General features: G+C 42.4%; 1 protein-coding gene across 5 annotated transcripts in view; it reads right to left on the bottom strand.

Annotated features, from left to right (window-relative positions):
• Nucleotides 1–20479, bottom strand: part of LOC121443529 (guanine nucleotide-binding protein G(I)/G(S)/G(T) subunit beta-1) — a 60724-nt gene that overhangs the window by 24119 nt on the left and 16126 nt on the right. For 4 of the 5 annotated variants that reach the window (XM_041645290.1, XM_041645289.1, XM_041645292.1 and 1 more), the window contains exons 2-3: nucleotides 11351–11399; nucleotides 2136–2232 (exon numbers count right to left, since the gene is read on the bottom strand). In XM_041645290.1, the coding sequence (XP_041501224.1) occupies nucleotides 2136–2192 (57 nt within the window). In that variant the 5' untranslated portion in view covers nucleotides 2193–2232; nucleotides 11351–11399. The remainder of the gene's footprint in view (nucleotides 1–2135; nucleotides 2233–11350; nucleotides 11400–20479) is intronic. The other variant, XM_041645294.1, reaches the window with a different exon arrangement.

The following is a 20479-nucleotide window of genomic DNA, read 5'->3' as shown; positions in this document are numbered from 1 at the left end:
CTGGCCGCAATGTACTTGTGCTTAGCTAGATGGAACTAGATCAAACTTGTTGAAATTGTTTTTACCTGCTTTTTATGTTTTCCCGTGGGACAGGGCCTTGTATTGCCTACTTGGTCTCAAATGTCTTGCATAACAGAGAATGGCCTTGAACTCCTGATCCTCCTGCTTCTTTCTACCTCTTGACTGCTGTACACAAGGACACTAACTATGTAGGTGTAGAAAGGAGGGCACTAAGGACTACACATGTAACAGGAGTGAAAACACGGGGTGCTACATGGCTATAACTATGCAGCACTGTAAACCGCTCGCTTTTCTCTTTTTCATCTTTGTTCTAAGCACGTTTTCCCCAACACCTGGGCTTTCGTATCCTTTCTCTAAATTTACCCTCTGCCACATAGATGACTTCCATGCCAGCCTAACATTAAAAAAAAAAAATAATAGCTATCTCTACTTCGTTCCCCTTTAAAAAGTCCAAATACAAGCCCAACACAGTGGCACATACCTTTAGTTCCCTGCACTTGGGAGGCAGAGGCAGATAAATCTGTGACTTTGAGGCCAGCCTGGTCTACATAGTGATTTCCAGAATAGCCAGAGTTACATAGTAAGAACCTGTCTCAAAAAAGTAAAACTTAAATCATACTATAGTTTAGGACTATCTTCAAGATAGACTTGAAAAATAATTTCAGATAGTTACTCAATACAACTCCTTTGTCCCTCAGAATTTTAATTTTTATATTCTCAGCTTTCAGAACTTCTGAGACAAAGAAAAGATAAAAAAAAAATCTCAAAAGCATATGATCTATGCAAATGCCTCAAACCCATTCTGATCTCCAGCAAAGATAGAAACTGGGAACCAAGGCCGGGCAGTGGTGACACACACTTTTAATCCCAGCACTCGAGAGGCAGATGCAGGTGGATGGATCTCTATTAGTTAGAGGCCAGACTGGTCTACAAGAGCTAGATCCAGGACAAGCTCCAAAGCCACAGAGAAACCCTGTCTCGAAAAATCCAAGAAAAGAAAAAAAAAAAAATCAAAGTTGGAGAGTGGTGGCACAGGCCTTTCATTCTAGCACTTGGGAGGCAAAAGCAAACAGATCTCTACGAGTTGAAGGCCTGACTTGTCTACAAAGGAGTTCCAGGACAGCCAGGGCTGTTAAACAGAGAAACCCTGTCTCAAACAACAACGATGACGGGGAAAAAAAGAAAAGTTAGCCAAAACGGTGCTGAAGATTCTCCATAAAGTTCCCCTGGCAGCCTGCACACACTGACAAAGTCAAAGAAATGTGACTGTTCAACAACAGGCAGACTCTGACTGTTGTCAACACTTACTGAGATTCTGAGGATTGCTGTGTCTTTAGATGAGACCGTGAAAATCAGAGACAGTTATTTCAAATACACAAAGCCCTAAACAAAATGAAAACTGGGGTTTTCCTAGTAAATCTTAAATCTTTTTGCCTAGCTCTTTAGACAAAGTCTAAGAAAGAAAACATACACTTTAATTGTTCAAAGTCAGCCTGGTCTACATTTTGAGTTCCAGGATAGTCGAAGTTACATAGTGAAAAGAGAAACCTTATCTCAAGTAACAAAAAAATAAAATACAAACCCCTAAACTATTAAACCCACATTCACCTGGTATGTATAAGGGCTCTCAGTTCTACCTCTAGCCCCACCTCAAAAGAATCAGATTAGCCGGGCAATGGTGGCGCACGCCTTTAATCCCGGCACTCGGGAGGCAGAGAGAGAACTCACTCTGTGAGTTCGAGACCAGCCTGGTCTACAGAGCTAGTTCCAGGACAGGCTCCAAAGCCACAGAGAAACCCTGTCTCGAAAAACCAAAAAAAAAAAAAAAAAAAAAAAGAATCAGATTACAATGAAATTTATCTTTCCCCTTCATTTTTTTTTCTGAGAGAAGATTTCTCTATGTAGACCAGTCTGACCTCAAACTCACAGACACCTGCCTGCCTCTGCCTTCTGAGTACTGGAAGCTGAAATTTATCTTTCATTTAGTAGATAAGTCTGTTCTCTCTGGTGGCCCAAGAGCTGTTGTATGCATTTCAACAGTCATTCTGGAGCACTGTATGGGTCATCCAGAACAGGAAACTTCTGATCTGAAACAGACACGTACTGCTACTTACTCTGATCTGGTTCTTCAGTTGCTCGGCCTCCTGCCGCAGCTGGTCAAGTTCACTCATCTTCAGGTCTCAGTGCTCTCCTCACTTCAGAATTCAAGCTCTGCAACAGAAACATGGCACAAAATAAATAAGCTACAGTAACACTGGCTGATTGAAAATTCACAGTTAAGAGCACTAACTGCTCTCCCAGAGGTCATGAGTTCAACCCCTAGTAACCATATATGTGGCTCATCCATAACGAGAGCTGGTGCTGCGCCCTCTGCCTGCAGGCATACACGCAGGCAGAACAATGCATACACAATAAACAAACACACAAACAAATAAATAAATAAATTTGGGGGGGGAATCACTTGAGTAACTTATAAAGCAAGTAAAACACTGGGTATGGTGGTGCACGCTTTTAATCCCAGCACTTGGGAGGCAGAGGCAGTCGGATCTCTGTGAGTTCCAGGCCAGCCTGGTCTACAAAGTCAGTTTCAGAATAGCCAAGGCTACATAAACACCCCAGTCTTGGAAAAACCTTAAAAAAAAGAAAGGGGAAAAAAACAACAAAGAAATTGAAAACTTCAGAGCTGTGGTCTCATAAAACAGAACTTTCCTGCAGCATTCATCAAAACTTTTAAAGTCCTATGTAGAACTGGATTAAAAACCATCTTTTTTGCCGGTACAACAATGTCTAATACACACCACTGGACTGAAACATCATAAACTGTTAGTGCCAGTAGTGGTGTGCCTTCCACTACTTAGGTGGCTGAAGAAAGACCTTAAGTTCAATGCCAACCTGTACTACAGACCCAGTCTCCAGAAAAATAAAATCACTTAAAATAATACAGATAACACAGGCCTTTCTCATCATGAAAAGATTGCATCTCTCAGAAACCAAGAACAAAATGCTAGACATCCGGAATAGCTACCACACGGAGAAACCAGGAATAATTTCTTCAGGAAAAGGACTGGGGAACTCTGGAAAACTACAACTTTAAAGCTATGGCAGTCATCATGAGACTTAAAAAGGACAAAGGGGATCCAGAAGTCCTCTATTTCCACCAAAACCCTAGGCTGTGGAATCCCAGGAAGCTCAGAAACATCTTGACCCTTCTAAGCACAAACGTTCTGAACAAGGCTGGTCACGTGCTGCATACCCAGTCATACAAGACATCTCCAAACTCTAAGGTCATCCTGTTATGACTTTTTCAGCCCGGAATACAGAAGTTCAGTTGGTAGAGTGCTTGACTAACATATATAAAGCTCTGGATTTGAGTCCAGCCCCAGGATAAATGGGGTGCAGGGGTGTACACCTATAATCCCAGCACTTTGGAAATAAGCAGGAGGATCAGAATCACCCTTTAAGGTCATCCTTGGCTACATAATTTGATGCCAGCCCAAGATATATACTACGACTGTTTCAAAATAGATAAGCAAACAAACCTGACTTCCGGGACTGGGATACAGTTCAGTTAATAGACTGCTTGCACAACGTTTAAATCCCCACATGTGTGGTGCCACCTATAGTTTCTCTCCAGGTGGAAGCACAAGTTCAAGGAGGTCACTATTAGCTACACAGTGGTTTGAGACACTGCCTCAAAAACAAAGTCCACAAAACCCACTACAGAGTATGGTGGTGGAATGCCTTTAGTCCAGCAGTTGGGAGGTATAAACAAAAGGATCTCTGTGAGTTCAAAGCCAGCTTTATCTACATACCCAATTCCAGCATTGCCAGGACTACAGAGACCCTGTCTCAAAAAAAAAAAAAAAAAAAGAGAGAGAGAGAGAGAGAGAGAGAGACTTCTTTTCCTCAGAGGAAGTCATATATGGACATGCCTGTGTGCCGGCTGAAACTCATTTCCGTAGCCTAAGGTTGGCCTTGAATGCAAATCTCTTGCCTCAGAATCTCAAGTGCTGAAATATCAGGCCTCATAGGTCACTGTACCTGGCATACAGGCTACACTTCTGACAAAGATGTTGGCTTTAAATCAATCAATCATAAATGTGATCAAGCAATTTAAAACTAAAGATAAAATTACTTAATAGCAAAGTGATTTATACAAGGACCTTGACCCTCCAATGCAAATTACACAGAGTATTGTTTTTTTTTTTTTTTTTTTTTTGGTTTTTCGAGACAGGGTTTCTCTGTAGCTTTGGTGCCTGTCCCAGAACTAGCTCTTGTAGACCAGGCTGGCCTCGAACTCCCAGAGATCCTCCTGCCTCTGCCTCCCGAGTGCTGGGATTAAAGGCGTGTACCACCACCGCCCGGCATTTATTTATTTGTTTGTTTATTTATTTATTATGTATACAATATTTTGTCTGTGTGTATGCCTGCTGGCCAGAAGAGGGCACCAGACCCCATTACAGATGGTTGTGAGCCACCATGTGGTTGCTGGGAATTGAACTCAGGACCTTTGGTAGAGCAGGCAATGCTCTTAACCTCTGAGCTATCTCTCCAGCCCCTAGAGTATTGGTTTTTAACTGTATTTTAGTTATGTGTTGATGGAGGAAGGTCATTGGTTAAATAAAAAGAAACTGCTTGGCCCTCATTGGTTAGAAGATAGGTGGGAGGAGTAAACAGAACAGAACGCTGGGAGGAAGAGGAAGTGAGCTCAGAGACTCCACAGCTCTCCTCTTGGGAGCAGATGCCTCAGAGAGACGCCATGCTCCCAGCTCCCAGGCAGACGCACGCGATGAAGCTCTGCCGACCCAGGATGGACATAGGCTAGAATCTTCCCGGTAAGCGCACCTAGGGGCGCTACACAGATGATTAGAAATGGGCTAAATTAATATATGAGAATTAGCCTAGAAGAGGCTAGATAGAAATGGGCCAAGCAGTGATTAAATGAATACAGTTTGTGTGTTGTTATTTCGGGCATAAGCTAGCCAAGCAGCCGGGGTGCTGGGGACGCAGCCCCGCCGATCTTATTACTACAATGTGTCATGTAAATGCCTAGTATCCCCAGATCAGAAGAAGGTATTACATCCCATGGAACCAGAGTTAGATGGCTGTTGGCTTCCATGTAGGTGCTAGGAATCAAGAGTCATCTCTCTAGCCCTTCCCCCAGTCAACAAAATTTTTGTGTAAAAGTTAAAGAGGTGCTTAGGGTATAGGGGATAAGGCAGAGACATGTGCATTCTTGGGTTCAATGCTAGTTAACCCAGTTGAAATGGAACCTTCTAGGTCAGTAGTTATCAGCCTTCCTAATGCTTCCACCCTTTAATATGGTTAGCTCCATGGCGCACGCCTTTAATCCCAGCACTCGGGAGGCAAAGACAGGTGGATCTCTGTGAGTTCGAGGTCAGCCTGGTCAACAAGAGCTAGTTCCAGGGCAGGCTCCAAAGCTACAGAGAAACCCTGTCTTGAAAAACCAACAACAACAAAAAGTTCCTCATGTTATGATGACCCCATCATAAAATTATTTTCATTGCTACTTCAAAATTCTAATTTTGCTGTTATGAATTAAAATGTAAATATCTGTGCATACCAATGATCTTAGGTGACCTCTGTGCAAGGATCATTTAATCCGCAAAGGGTTGAGACCCATAGGGTTGAAAACCCCTACTTTAGGTTTAGTGAGAGGCTCTGTGTTGATAAATGAAGTAATGAATTAGTAAAACAAAAGGCCAAGATTGGTCTACATACATACATAGATGAGTACACCTACCTGCGTGAATTGATACATACACACATGCATGCACAAACACACACACAATAATAAAATAAAAATTAAACCAACAAATCTTTAAGTGTGATGGCATGCCTGTAAGCTTCAGAACTTGGGAGAAGCAGAGGTAGAAGGACTGCACTGAGTCTGAGGCCTCTCTGGTAATATAGTGGGCTCCAGGCTACCTAGGACTGTGTATCAAGATCCTGTCTCAACTCTTCCTCAAAACTCAAAGTTAGTATCACATGGCTTAACTAATCACTGTTATTTTCATTAAGAGTAAAAACACATCTTGGGTAAATCATCTGGATGACCCCAAGCGTAATTGCTCAAGTTCCTGATACTTTTCTATTCTACAGAAAAACGAATGAATACCGTCGATGAAGATCCACACTATAGGCTCCTGATGCATACACTGGCAACAAGATCCCTTCCGAATAAGTGCCTTTGCTGCTGGGCAGTGCAGAAACACTTGAGAAAATGAGTTTGAGAGTAACCACCAGTAATGGGCTAAGAAAGGCCTACAAGGTGCAGCTGTGCACTACAGGGACGCCCCACATTCCTAGACTAGCACCTGCTGTTGCTGTTGCTCTCTAGGAAAGCAGGCTATGCAGCAACACAGCTTCCAAAAGATTTCTGAACACAATGGTAGTCTCATTTTCTGTCAATTCTCCGCACCTGTTATTTCCTCAATTAAGAGAGAATCTTGCTAGCCAGCCTCGTATGAACTAAAATTTACTGTTACACCTAGTCTGACCTCATACTCCACTTCTCCAGTGTTATCGTTACAGGTACGTACCACCATCTCTGGCTACAGTGGTTCTTTTCAAATGTATTTCTTGAGTGGATGCTTGACTTGCTAGAAAGCTCCAGCAAGGGAGAATACCTCAGGCTTCCCTGGACATCCCTAGCATTAGAGAACATTATTTACTTTTTCAGGAAAAGACTGGATCATTCTGTCTTTAGCACACAATATTTAAGGACTAAAGTTTAAGAATATTCCTATACAACAGAATAACATCATGTTGTTTAGATAGAAAGATGTGGTGCATGTTAGTCTTGCATGTGTCTGGCTTGCTTCACTGGTTTTACTCAGGCTCACTACACTCCAGCACTTCTTACCCTACAAAGTCACTCTGGCTATAAAGATCTACCACCCAATCCAGCATTCAACTAAGAAAAAGCAACCAAAGTCACAAGGTACCCTGAATTAGTTCAGTCAACACACAGCAGATGACCCGGACACAAACACTAAAGCTGAGTTAGCTTTAAATCACAAAACTAAAAACAACACACTAAGAGGATTTTGTGAACAGAGGAACTTTCTGAGCTGTCTCAAAAGCTCCTCAGGCTTGGCGGCCAATGACTTTACCTAAATAGCCCATTAGCTTTATAAAGATTTTTCACTAGGTTTCTAGTAAACCCATTTTCCTAGTTTTAAGCACTATAACTGGGTGACTGTCATATATTTTTTTTTCTGTAGTATATGGAGAGTATCCAATTAAATGAAAGATTTTAGGCCAATGAGATGGTTCTGTGGGTTAAGTCTCTTGCTGTTCAAGCCTCATGACTTAAATTCAACCCCTAGAATCTAACCATGTAAAGATAGAAAGAAAACCTGGCTCCATAAAATCACCCTCTGATGCTCACAGTATGTTAAAAAGAAAGAAAAGAAGAAAGGAAGGGAGAAAGGGAGGGGGGAAGGATCTTAACAGCTAGCAGTCTTTTTCTAAAAAAATGTTTTATCTGTTTGTATATGTGTATGGAACACACCTGTTAAGGACAAAGAACAGCTTGAAGGAGCTGGTTCTCGTGTTCCATGCGCATTGAGTACCTTTACCTGCTGTCCTAATATTACCTTTTCACGCCTGAATGAAGTGCAGCACACACTACTATTTATAGTTTTAATACTTTAAAATGAATGTATGTTTAATAAGTCTTACTTACATTTAATCACTTTTGACTTTCTCTTCAGTGTTGTTAGTCCCTTGGCCCTTCTGGAAACCCCACCATCAGGTCTGCTTGCCTGGGCAGCTCTTCTCCTCCAGAGCATGTCCCAGGTAAGCTTTGGCTATGCTGAGGTGGCATTTTCCAATCTAATCCACTAAGACAGGACCTGATGAGGCCTCATGACTGCCCATGACCCACATCTGACTTCAGTTTTAAGTTAGAACTGCTGTTTAGGAAATCTGAATAATTTAGAAACATGGGGCTAAGAATGCAGCTCAGAAGGAGAGTGCTTGCCCACTACGAGAACAAACAAGCAGACGAGACCTATCCTTACTTTAAGTAAAGCATTAGCATGATTAGAATAGTTTACACATGTGGTATGAGATATAAAATCCTCAACGTGTGACAAAGACAGCAGCAGCATAATGCCCTCCAATCAAGACCCTGTGAAGGAAGGTGTGCAGAGTACCTCAACAGTGACCTCAGGGTCCTACTATTAGACAGTTATCAACAATGACACTTGGGGTACAAGTCTGCTACCGACAGAAAACAGACATATGGGCTGTCAAGATGGTTTAGCCAGTAAAGACACTTGACATCAAACCTGCCAGCCTGATTTGGACAGCTCAGGATTCACCACATAGAAGGGGAGAATTGACTCCTGTAAGTTGTCCTGACTTCCTATGTGCGGTCTGTTGCAATGTACACACACAAAATAGACTATAATTCAATATAATTAAATATAATTCACTCAGGAGACAGAGACAGGGAGATCTCTGTGAGTTCAAAGCCAGCCGGATCTACAGAGAAAGTTCTAGGACACTCAATGCTAAACAGAGAAAAACTGTCTGGAAAAACAAAAACAAAGAAAGTAAGAAAAAGAATTTCAGTTTCTCCAACATACAAACAGGACTTCACTGAATCAGGTTTTACTCTGGTCTGGAACATCATCATCTATGTCACAGAGCTAAAACAAAAATTAAATGAGATAATCAGTCTGACAGTCCACCCCCATCCCATAAGCCTCTCAGTGATTATACTACTGAAGTGTCCCCTTCAACAGAACAACTCCAAAGTTAACAGCTGACATCTGAGTGGAAGTCATATTAACAGAGAACACTACTGTCCTTCTTCGAGATGTTATTTTCAATGACAGGAATTTCTTAAAGATTTGAAGTTATGAAAGTGGCTGGATTTATAAGTGAATGTCTTTGATCCCAGCACTCAGGAGGCAAAGGTAGGTGGATCTTTGTGAGTGTTGAGGCCAGCCTGGTCTAAATAGTGAGTTTCAGGACAGTCAGACCTACATAGTGAGATTCTGTGTCAATCTGAGAGAAAGAAAGGGATGGAAGGGGGGAGGGGAGATTAGAACTGTGAAGCCCAACAAACAGCACTAGACCTGAACATAAACAGGGAGCTGTACAGGGAGCAACCATCAACACATTTTCTAAGTGTGATAACAGTATTGTTTTATGTTTAAAGGTACTGAAGTCTTTAAGAACAAAGATTCTCCTAAAAACAAGCAAGAAATAGAGAAATGGGTAGGGGCACGTGTAAGAAAAAGATCAGCTATGAGCTAGTGATGATTTTAGTTTGCTGACAGAATTTTTTCAAGCGGTTAACTTCTTGTACGAATTTCAATTTTCTATTAATAGCCACCTTTTAAATTTGGTAAGGTGGAACATACATCTAATCTCAGCACTCAAAAAAGTAAAACAGAAGGACACTGAGAATTGGGTCAATGTGGGCTATACATTAATATCCTGTTTCAAACCTCTTTCTTGTCCACTACCTTCCCCCCTAAATTATTTGTGAACTTTGAATCTTGATTCTTGACTGAAATGTAAAAAAACAAAGAGAAAAGAAAGCTGGGTGGTGGGTGGCTCATGCCTTTAATTCCAGCACTTGGAAGACGAAGGCAGGCAGATTTTTGATTTCCAGGCTAGCCTGGTTTACAGAGTGAGTTCCAGGAAGCCAGGGCTACACGGAGAAACCCTGTCTTGGAAACCAAAACAACATAATGCAAATACACAGTAACAGCTAGGCATTATTGCAAATGCCTAACTCTTGTTCTGAATGGTTAGATACACTTTTTTTTTGGCCTTTGTACAGCATAGGCACAGGCATGTACAATACGTGCAGGAACACGCACACACACAAGGATGGAGAGATGGCTGTTTCAAAAACTAAGGAAGAAGGCTCAGGAGAGATGCTCCAGACATTAAGAACACATGCTACTCTAATGGAGAACCTGAATTTAATTCAGCTTCAAGGCATTTGAGCCCTCTGGCCTCTGGGGACGCCTGCACTCACATGCAAATACCTCCCACCCCCACCCCCCCACACAAAACACATATCCAATTAAAAATAAAACTTAAAAAAATACACATGCATGGACACACACACAAATTTTTAAAATAGAGAAATGGGTCAGATGTTGGTGGCTTACACCTGTAATCTCAGCGTGCTGAGAGAATGAGGCAGGAAGACTGTTTGACTTTAAGGTCAACCTGGCCTGCATGGTGAAACACCAAAGGGAGGTTGGGGACAGCAGGCTGAAGAGATGAGATGTCTCTATGGTTAAGAGCACTGGATGTTCTTCCTGAACATTCCCAGCACCGTATAGGAGATAACAACTATCTGTAACTCTTTCTCTTTGGCCTCTGCTTGCACTGCATGCACATAGCACACAGACATACAGCAGACAAGACACCTAGAAATATAAAATACCAACAAAGACCTTTAATGCCAGCGCAGGGGAGGTAGAGGTACAAGTCTGAGGTTAGCCAGGCCTACATTTAGTAAGACAGACTATCTCAAAAAGAGGGGTTGGGGTACCAGTTACTTGAGAGAACTTGAGACAAGTCAGGGCCAGATTAGACAATACAGCAAGAGAACAGGTAAAACTGTGACAGAGTAATAGAGAACATTTGAAAGAAAGTAAAACTTGTAACAAAGGAGCTGGAGAGATGGCTAAGTGGTTAAGAGTACCAGCTTCCCTTCCACAGGTCCTGAGTTCAATTCCCAGCAACCACATGGTGGTTTACACCATCTGTGATGAGATCTGGTGCCCTCTTCTGGCCTGCAGGCATACACATAGGCAGAACATTGTATACAAAAACAAACAAACAAACAAACAAAAACCCAATGAGATTAATAACCCTGGGCTGGTGGTAGATGTAACTTGCCAGTAGAGAACAAGTTTAGCATGGGCAAGGACCTCAGCTTGACACCCAGAAGAAATGTAAATGCTGTACTTTAAGAACTGATGAGTGTTGGGCTCTGTGGCTTACACCTTTAATCCCAGCCCTCAGAAGGCAGGTGAATCTGAGTCCCTGACAGCCTGATCTACAAAGTGAACGCCAGAACAGCCAGGGCTACACAGAGGAACCCTGTCTTGAGATATAAAACAAAACTGATGAGTATCAGGATGGACACAGAGCACACTTTTAATCACTGCCCTGGGAGGCAGAAGCAGGTGGATCTTTGTAAATTCAAGGCCAGCCTGGTCTGCATAGTAAGTCTACACAGTCAAAGGTACATAGTAAGACATTCTCAAAATCCCCCACCTCCAAAGCCCCACAAAAATGACAACAATTATATATGTGAAGTTACCTTAATTCAGAAGTGTTTCTGGTCTGTTTTCCCACACATGTAAGTCTATCTGTAACAACAGAAAAGATTTTTATCATATTGGGGCTGTGCTAACAGCTACATTAGCTACATTGTAGAAAACACATAAACAATCCTCTTCTCTATTACTTTCTCCACCACAAATTTCTACTCATTATAGAATTTAATTTTTCAGCACTGAAAAATAAAGAAATGGAAACCAGGCACTCAGCCTGGTCTTCATAGTGAGACCCTGCCTACACACGCGCGCGCGCGCACACACACACACACACACCTACAGAAATAGTAAACAAAATAAAGAGACAGGGGCTGACAAGATGGCTCAGCGGATAACAAAAGTTGATGCCAACCCTAATGACCTGAGCTCAGTCCCTGGACGCCACATCAAGTAGGAGAAAACCAACTCCCAAAAAGTTGTTTGGACCTACCTATCTACCTATATACACACAGCCATGTACATAGTAGATAACTTCAATTACGACACATCCAAAATATGCAGATCCACGGACAAACAGCAGGAGTTGCATGGGGCCATACACAAAGTATGAAATTTTATTGAGAACAGGCCTCCTTTGAGGGTGACAAAAATACAGAATTAGATAGGGAGGCAGTTGCACAACAATGTGAATATACTAAGTGCTATTGAATCATTCTCTTTAAAGTGTTTTGATTTTCTATTATGTGAATTCCACCCTAAAAAAGATACGGTGGGCGTTGAAGTGGAAGTTAGGGAACACAAGTTAATCAGTAAAAGCAAGCTACATCCACCTCCAAACGTCCTCTCGGAGAAGGTCCTATGAGCACACGCCTGAGGAACCATCAAGTTCTCTTAGTCTAGAGGAAGGCCTCAACCTGGCACCCTGATTTATTTTTTCTCATTTTTTTTTTTTTGTTGTCGTTTTGTGTATAACAGCCATGGCTGTCCTGGAACTCGCTTTCTAGGCCAGGCTGGCCTCAAAATCAGAGATCTGCCTGCCTCTATCTCCTGAGTGCTAGGATTAAAGGTGTGAGTCACCACTGCCCAAAATGTTTATTTACTTTTAGCATTTTGTTTTACTTTGTCTTTTAAGACAGGGTTTCACTAAGTAGCTCTGTCTGGCCTGGAACTTGATATACAGACCAGACTGGCCTCAAAGTCACAGAGATCTGCCTGCTTTTGCCTCCTGAGTGTTGGGATTAAAGGTGTGTGCCACCATACCCAGCTTACCCTGCGTTTGAATAGGAACGACCCCACAGACTCAGGAGTTCAAATGCTTGGCCCATAGGGGGCAGCACTATAAGGAGGGGTGGCCTTGTTGACGGCTGGTGGGGGGGTCCTCATATGCTCAAGCTACACCCAGTGTGGGGCAGAGCTGTTTTTGCAGCCGTCTGTGGAACAAGATGTAGACCTCCAGCACCATGCCTGCCTGCACACCACCATGATAATTAGAGACTAAACCTCTGGAACTGTAAGCCCCAATTAAATGTTTTCTTTTATAGGAGTTGCCGTGACTGTGGGGGCGGAGGTGGTACACACCCTAATCCCAGCACTCGAGATGCTGAGGCAGACGGACCTCTGTGAGTTTGAGGCCACTCTGGCCCACACAGTAAGTTCCAGGACAGGTCCCAAAGCCAGAGAAACCTGCCTTGAAAAATCAAAAAATTAAAAAGAGAGTTGCTATGGTTGTGGTGTCTCTTCCCAGCACTAAGACATTCTGGTTTATTTAAGGTGAAATTATTCTTTGGGGAGGGTGAGTTGTCCAGCGACTGACAGGTATACAGTAGATAGATCCCAGTTCCTACTGTCAATTACAACAGCACAACTAGCCTCGCTGTAGCCCAAGTAAGAATCCTGTCATAAAGGGCCATAATTATCCCAGTCTCTACACAAAGATCTTCCTGAGCATCTTTTCAGAGTAAAAGATAAAGGGATAAATCACAAGGAGGGAGAACATGAGCAAGGAAGTCAGGACCGTGAGATGGTGGGACTGATCTAATGGGAGCTCACCAGGGCCAGCTGGACTGATCAAACCAGACTCTCTGAATGTGGCTAACAATGAGGGCAGACTGAGAAGCCAATGATAATGACCCTGGGTTTTGATTCTACTGCATGTACTGGCTTTTTGGGAGCCTAGTCTGTTTGGATGCACACCTTCCTAGACCTGGATGGAGGGGGAAGGGCCTTGGACTTCCCACAGGGAAGGGCACCCTGACTTCTCTTAGGACTTAGAGAGGGAGAGGAAGGGGGAAGGAAATGGGAGGATGGGAGGAGGTGGAAATTTTTAATAAATAAAAAAAAATCACAATTTGCTCTATCTGAAACACTGAGGCTCCACTCCCTGGGGGTTCAAGCTTTCTATTCTTTCAGAAGACACTAGGTACTCGCTAGCTCCTGTGGCCATGCCAGAATACAGTGGAGAAAGGGGCTGCTTAACTATCCCATTACCTCAGGTCAAGTCAGGTGAGTTGTCTGGATTTATTTGTGGGAAAAAATAAGATCCAACTGCAGTTTTAAACAATATGTAGGAATCAGAATTTAAAACACCTTAAATAGGGCCGGAGAAATGGCTCAGTGGTTAAGAGCACTGTCTGCTCTTCCAGAGGTCCTGAGTTCAATTCCCAGCAACCACATGGTGGCTCCAAACCATCTGTAATGAGATCTGGCGCCTTCCTCTGGCATGTGGGTATACATGGAGGCAGAAAGTTGTATACATAATAAATAAATAAATGTTTAAAAAAAAACACCTTAAGAAAATTGGGAAAACCAGAATTTATTGAAACCAAAGCCAATATCCAACATGCTACCACACAGCTACACCAGCTAGTCTGTGGTGCAGTGGAAAGATGGGGCACATCATAGATGCCTAGGTACTAATACTGACAGCCTGAACCTGCTGCCCACCACAGAACTAGGAGCCAAAGTGCCAGACAGGCAGGCAGCAGAAGAGCGCTCTTGCAAGGCAAATGTATGGAGACTGAGTGAGCTAACGGCTAGCCGCTGCTGCTGATACACACACGGCAGTGCCAGCTGGCATGAACACGTGATGAGAAAATAGCCTGCTATAGAAACTAGAAAGGTATAAATGTCAAAGGTTAGAATGGCTGGAGAAAGTTCACTAGTACATATTTAATATAATATACATAAGGCCCTGGGTTCCAGTGCTCTAAAAAAGTTTCTACTACATTTACTTATTATATGTGTGTGTGTGTGTGTGTGTGTGTGTGCTCACTGGGGGTGGGCATGCACAAACATATCCATGGCACACATCCATTCTGCATCCAATATTGAATCCTAGGAAACAAAATCATGTCCTCAGGTTTGCTGGCAAGCATCTTCACTAGATGAGCCATCTGTTGAGGCAACACACCAGTCCAAGTGCAGCATCTGACAGAAGGCAGTGCAGTAGATACTAACATGCAGCAATCATGACTGCATCATGCTCACTTAGTCAAGGAGCCCATCACAAAGTGGTTCATTCCCATGGCTATACTAGTTAAATTCCAAAGATCAGACACCATTTCAAGATTCTGAATAAAAATAATCTGGTCCTGTTTGACTCTATGGAGCTAATTTAACTGTATTAAATATGAATATGATTAACTTCTAAGTACACACATACTGTAGCACATCTTGAGGTTTTAAGTTCTAAATACTGTATTTGTATAATAAAGTCACTTAATTTTTCACAATCTTTTTTATTTTTTCGAGACAGGGTTTCTCTATAGCTTTGGAGCCTGTCCTGGCACTAGCTCTTGTAGACCAGGCTGGCCTCAAACTCACAGAGATCCACCTGCCTCTGCCTCCTGAGTGCTGGGATTAAAGGTGTGCGCCACCACCGCCCGGTCAATTTTTCACAATCTTGAAATGAAATGCTCTCACGAAGCTCTTTACAGGTGATTTCCCATTAAAATGTGAATTCAAAAATTTTTTCTCATTGGACAATCTCCAGATAAGAAAGATGGGCACCAGCAGCTCTACTGCCCCCAGCACTGGGTTACAACACACACCGCAGTGCAAGCTTTTCTATGGGTGCTGAGGACCCACATCTGTGCTTCAAAAGAAAACTGAAAGTAGAAACGAAAGAAGCCATGCCTCAGGCTACGTGTGTGTGTGTGTGTGTGTGTGTGTGAGAGAGAGAGAGAGAGAGAGAGAGAGAAAGAGAGAGAGAGACAGACTGACTCACTCATTTTGGTTCTGATCTTGTGTCAGGTACCAGTATGGGGTGGGGAAAAAGTTACAAATATATCCTTAAATTTTGAGTACAGCCAAGCGGTGGTGGCACACACTTTTAATCCCAGCACTCGGGAGGCTGTGGATTAAGAGGCAGGTGGAGCTCTGTGAGTTGAGGCCAGTCTGGTCTATAGAGCTATATAGGCATGCTTACATAACAGTACAAAACCAGGATGGAAGCTTTAAGCTATTGATAAAACATTAATAACACCATGGCCTCCATAGCCAAGGTCTATTCACTCTCAACAACATTTACAAGTGCTAGGCAAGAGCCAATTTCTCTCCTGCAAGTTCTTTGCTTCCATGCCGAGTACTTGGTTAATATCCTGATAAGGGGGTTATAAAGTAAATGATGTTAGGTGCTTTTCACTGTGAAGGAAAAATAGAACTAGGTGGATGGAAAGGCAGAAAGATGAAGGTCACTTGAAAACTGTAGTCAGAGAAGAGCGCTCAGATGCACTCATCCCCTAACCCACATGATGGAAGAAGAGAACCAACTCCCAAGGAGGTATGGGGGGGGGGGGGGGGAGTGGGGAGAGAGAGAAGAGGGAAGGAGGAGATTAATTCCCTACTTCCTTTAAATGTCAACATGTACTGCCATTTCTATATCAGAAGGAAGCATTTTATTTTCTTTATTCCTAAAATACAGTCCCTCTCTTAAATTCAACTTGTTCGTACAAAAAAGGATCAGTCACAAAAGGGGGGAGGACTAGGGCCATGGCTAAGTGGTAGGGTTTAAGCGGGGAAAAAAAAAAAAGAGGAATCCACACCACCACCAGGCTAATAGTAAACATCACTAAACCCAGCCTGGGAGTAAAGAGAAGAAGGCAAATCTTTGAATTTGAGAACAGTGTGGTCTATAGAGAAACCCTGTTTCCAAACAAACAAAATGTAAAATCAAATCCCCACCAAAGAACCACTAATCATTAGAATTTGCCAAGAACTGGCGATGGTGGCACACGCCTATAGTCCCAGCACTTAAGAGGCAGAGGCAGGCAGATCTGTCACTTTGAGGACAGTCTTGTCTACAAAACACGTTCCAGGACAGTCAGAGCTGTTTCAGAGAAACCCTGTCTCGAAAATCCAAAAAGAATTCGTCAAGAAGCAGACTGAATAGAAACAAAGTTATAATAAACAAATATTCCAAGTTACTTATCAATAAGGAATGAGGCAAAACACACAAACCCTGTAACAAGAATAAGATCAAGTTCTCAGTGCGTGCTTGGCACAGAGTAGTAGCCCAGTATTTGCCTAGCAGGGGGCTCTTTCATGAACTCTTTTGCTTCCTCCTAATCTTATCTAATGCCGAATGGTGACACAATGGGATAAGAAAAACTAAAATAGACAACAGTTAATGTTTTTAAAAAAAAAAAAAAAAAAAAAAAAACTTAAAGCAACAGACACTGAACTTTCCTAAGGTAGACGAATATGGAAGGCTAAGTACATGAGCAGGACTTTGTAATTTCCTATGTTTTCCAAGTTCAATATATTTATTGTCTATTTTTTCTCAAAATTGTTTAAAAGAAAAAAGTTGGATACTAACTACATCTTTAAGGAAACGATTAAATCTAGAAGCAAAAAGTTAAACTATTCCTGATGCCGTCTTCCCATTTCCCCTAAGCCCTCAGTACTTACCTGGTCGAACTACAGGAAGAAGAAAGACAGGGATTCTGAAAGGCCCCAGGACAGGAAGCACGTGTAGGAAACAAACATAAGAGCCAGGGGGCTGGAGAGATGGCTCAGCAGGTAAGAGCACTGGAGCTCTTGCAAAGGACCTGGGTTCAGTTCTCAGCAACCACATCGAGAGGGTCACTACAACCAACCTCCTGTAACTCTAGCTTCTAAGGGCTCCAACACCCTCTTTTAGTCTCAGTAGGCACCAGAAATGTGCACATACACACACATTCACACATATATATGAAAATAAATTTTCAAAAAAAATCAGAAAGAAAGGAAGGAGGAAGGAGGGGTAGACAGGCTGTTTGTATAGATCCCTACCACTTCTGGAAACCTTTTCTCAAGTCATTCCACTGCCCTCTGTATCAACTGAACAATGGTATCTGGTGCACTGTCCAACAAGGCCTATTGTCCTCCAGCACAATCACCTCGGTCTGTCTCTAGGAAAGGTCTGCTAGCTCATTTACTTGCTACCCCCAGCAGGCAGTGGAATGGAAAGAATAAATAGGAAGGCGTCACAAATGGGTCAAGCAACAGTAGGGTCCTGCAACACAGGCTGTAGTTATATAAGCTTCATCTTTTCATTCTGCACTGTCCAACTAGAGAAATGAGTCATAAGGCACCAGACATAGATTCGAAACACATCATCAGGTAATAATGCAATTCTCCAAACAAATGTAAGTGGTTTCTAAGCCACTGGTGGCATATTATCTCTAATTGAGCTCCTAGGAGGCACAGATAGGAAGATCACAGCAAGTTCAAGGCTAGCTTAAAGACTATATGGTGAGACTCTTGCTTATTTTGTCAAAAACAGGAGGAGCTGGGCCTGAGGTAGGAAGACTGAACATCTGAGACCAGCTTAGGGTACACAAGGCCCTTTTCCAAAAAGAGAAGGGGAAGACATGGTCGGATTAAAGGACATCCATTGCACGTAGTCCCTTATTACTCTGACAAAAAGAGGTTTTTTAGTTACTTATGTGTATGAGTGTTTTGACTGTGTGTGTGCATGCACCATGTGTGTGTGTGTTGCCCACAGAAGCCAGAAGAGGGCTACGGATCCAGTAGGACTTGAGTTATAAAGATGGTTATGAGTTGCCATGTGAGTGCTGGGAATCAAAACTGGATCCTCTAGAAGAGCACTCAGTGCTCTTAATTGCTGGGCCATCCATCTCTTCTGAAACTACTTTTTTCCCCAGTTCATTTGTCAATAAAACTGTAGACAAAAGGGATTGTGTTACTGCCCTTGCAATTTACTCAATAAGCTTACTTTTGGGCTGGGAGAAAAGCTCACCAAATGAGACTTGCTATTAAGTCTGATAGCCTGAGTTTGATCCCTGTAATTCATAGTGCAATGAGAAAACCTACTCACGTAAACTGTTCTCTGACCTACGCACAGAGTGTGCTTATGCATACAAGCACACAAATAAATAAATGGTAAAAACAAAACAGAACAAGCGAGGTGTGGGGTAACATACCCCTTTAATCCCAGCACTCAATAAGAGGCCAGTGGATCTCTTGAGTTCCAGGCCAGTTAGAGAAACATAGTACAACCTTATGCCTCAAAAAACCAAACAAACAAACAAACCAAGCAACAATCTCAGCTCCCAAACTAAATGATGTTCAGAATATTGAATAAATTCAGTACACTGAGAAAATGTGGGAAGTCTGAAGACGGCTGACGTGAAAGGAGCACCGAGTTCCACACGAGCTATACCCTCTCGATGACATCACAGCCTAGCTGCTGGGCCTGAGATGCTTGTTTGAATAAAAACAAAACAAACAACAACAACAAAAAAAGCAAGTATCACAAAAACATCAGCACAGCACCAGAAATGAGGTGGGTAGAGTTTGATCTGATTCTTAAATTTGGGAAGATGTACAGTCCACCAATTAATAGCTAATGAACAATGAAGAAAATTAGTTTTCTGCAACCCATAAGTATTATTTTTCAAATGGCCATTTAGTTCATTACACAACATTGCTCAAGTTGTTCAAATCTTTTTTTAAAGATTTATTTATTATATACAGTGTTCTGTCTGCATATATGTTTGTATGCCAGAAGAGGGCACCAGATCTCATTATAGATGGTTGTGAGCCACCATGTAGTTGCTGTGAGTTGAACTCAGGACCTCTGGAAGAGTATCCAGTGCTCTTAACTTGTTATTTCTCCAGCCTGGATATTCAGATCTTAAAACAAATTATAGGAGATTTAAAGTTGTGTTGGGGTCAGAGCACTGGGAACCATGAGACATTTGGTACCACTATGATTTTAGGAACTTTTCCATCAAAAGCCAAACCCGGACCTCAGAGATAAACAAACAGACTAAGTACAAGGTAGGGGAAAGACAATGAAAGGAAAATCAGGGCGAACACGGGAAAAATGATGAAGTGAGCCAAGGGACAGGGGGTCTGGCTCATCTCCCTTCCTTCTTTTCAGTTAAGGACAGTGAAGTTGGGTAATGTGTCGTACATTCTAACAGGAACTGTCTTCCTAATCAACAAAGCACAGAGGACTCTATACCTGCTGACTGAAAGAAACTTCTATGCAAAACCTGGATCATACTGAAAAGAAGCCCAGTGAGAATTTGGGTTCTTCTACAGGACTACTGGCTTCTGCTCTTAAAAAATGTCAAAAACCACACACAGGAAGATTCCAAGTTCAAGGCTATCATGGGCTATACATATAGCAAGAGTAATGTCTCCACACATACAAGTAGCAAGAAGGAAAATTAATGTGAATTTTCATGCTGTTTCATGATGTAATCACATTTAAGGGAGGGTTTGATTCATTTTTATCCATTTTTAGGTAGTCTGGTTAATTTAATTAGTCTAGGCTGGCCTTCAACTCATAATCCTCCTACCTCAGCCTTAGATCTAGAGACTAAGAACCTTGCTGGCTGCTGAGGCCTCTCCTTGCCTACCCAGAGAACAGAGCCCACTGCTGCTTCTTGAGATAAAGGAAGAGTGGCCTGGTTGATGGAAATACACTCTTCACAGGCCAACCAGGGGACTTTACCATAGCTTAAATGGGAATTCTCAGTTTCTCCTATTTATTGCTCACAGTATAAAGTACTTCACTTTTTTGGAAGTACAACTAGTAAGTCTAGAAAAAGAAACCAAGAGAGCTCAGTGAAGTACCCAGGAATCACTCCCTTGGAGACTTCCACAAATACCACCAGTAGTGATTACTGCAGAACACTACACATAAGGAGCTGAGTACAAAC

Source organism: Microtus oregoni, unplaced genomic scaffold, assembly GCF_018167655.1.
Source record: "Microtus oregoni isolate MIOR12 unplaced genomic scaffold, Mior012 000109F_ref0000275, whole genome shotgun sequence".
NCBI lineage: Eukaryota > Metazoa > Chordata > Mammalia > Rodentia > Cricetidae > Microtus > Microtus oregoni.
This window is presented reverse-complemented; position numbering and strand designations above follow the sequence as displayed.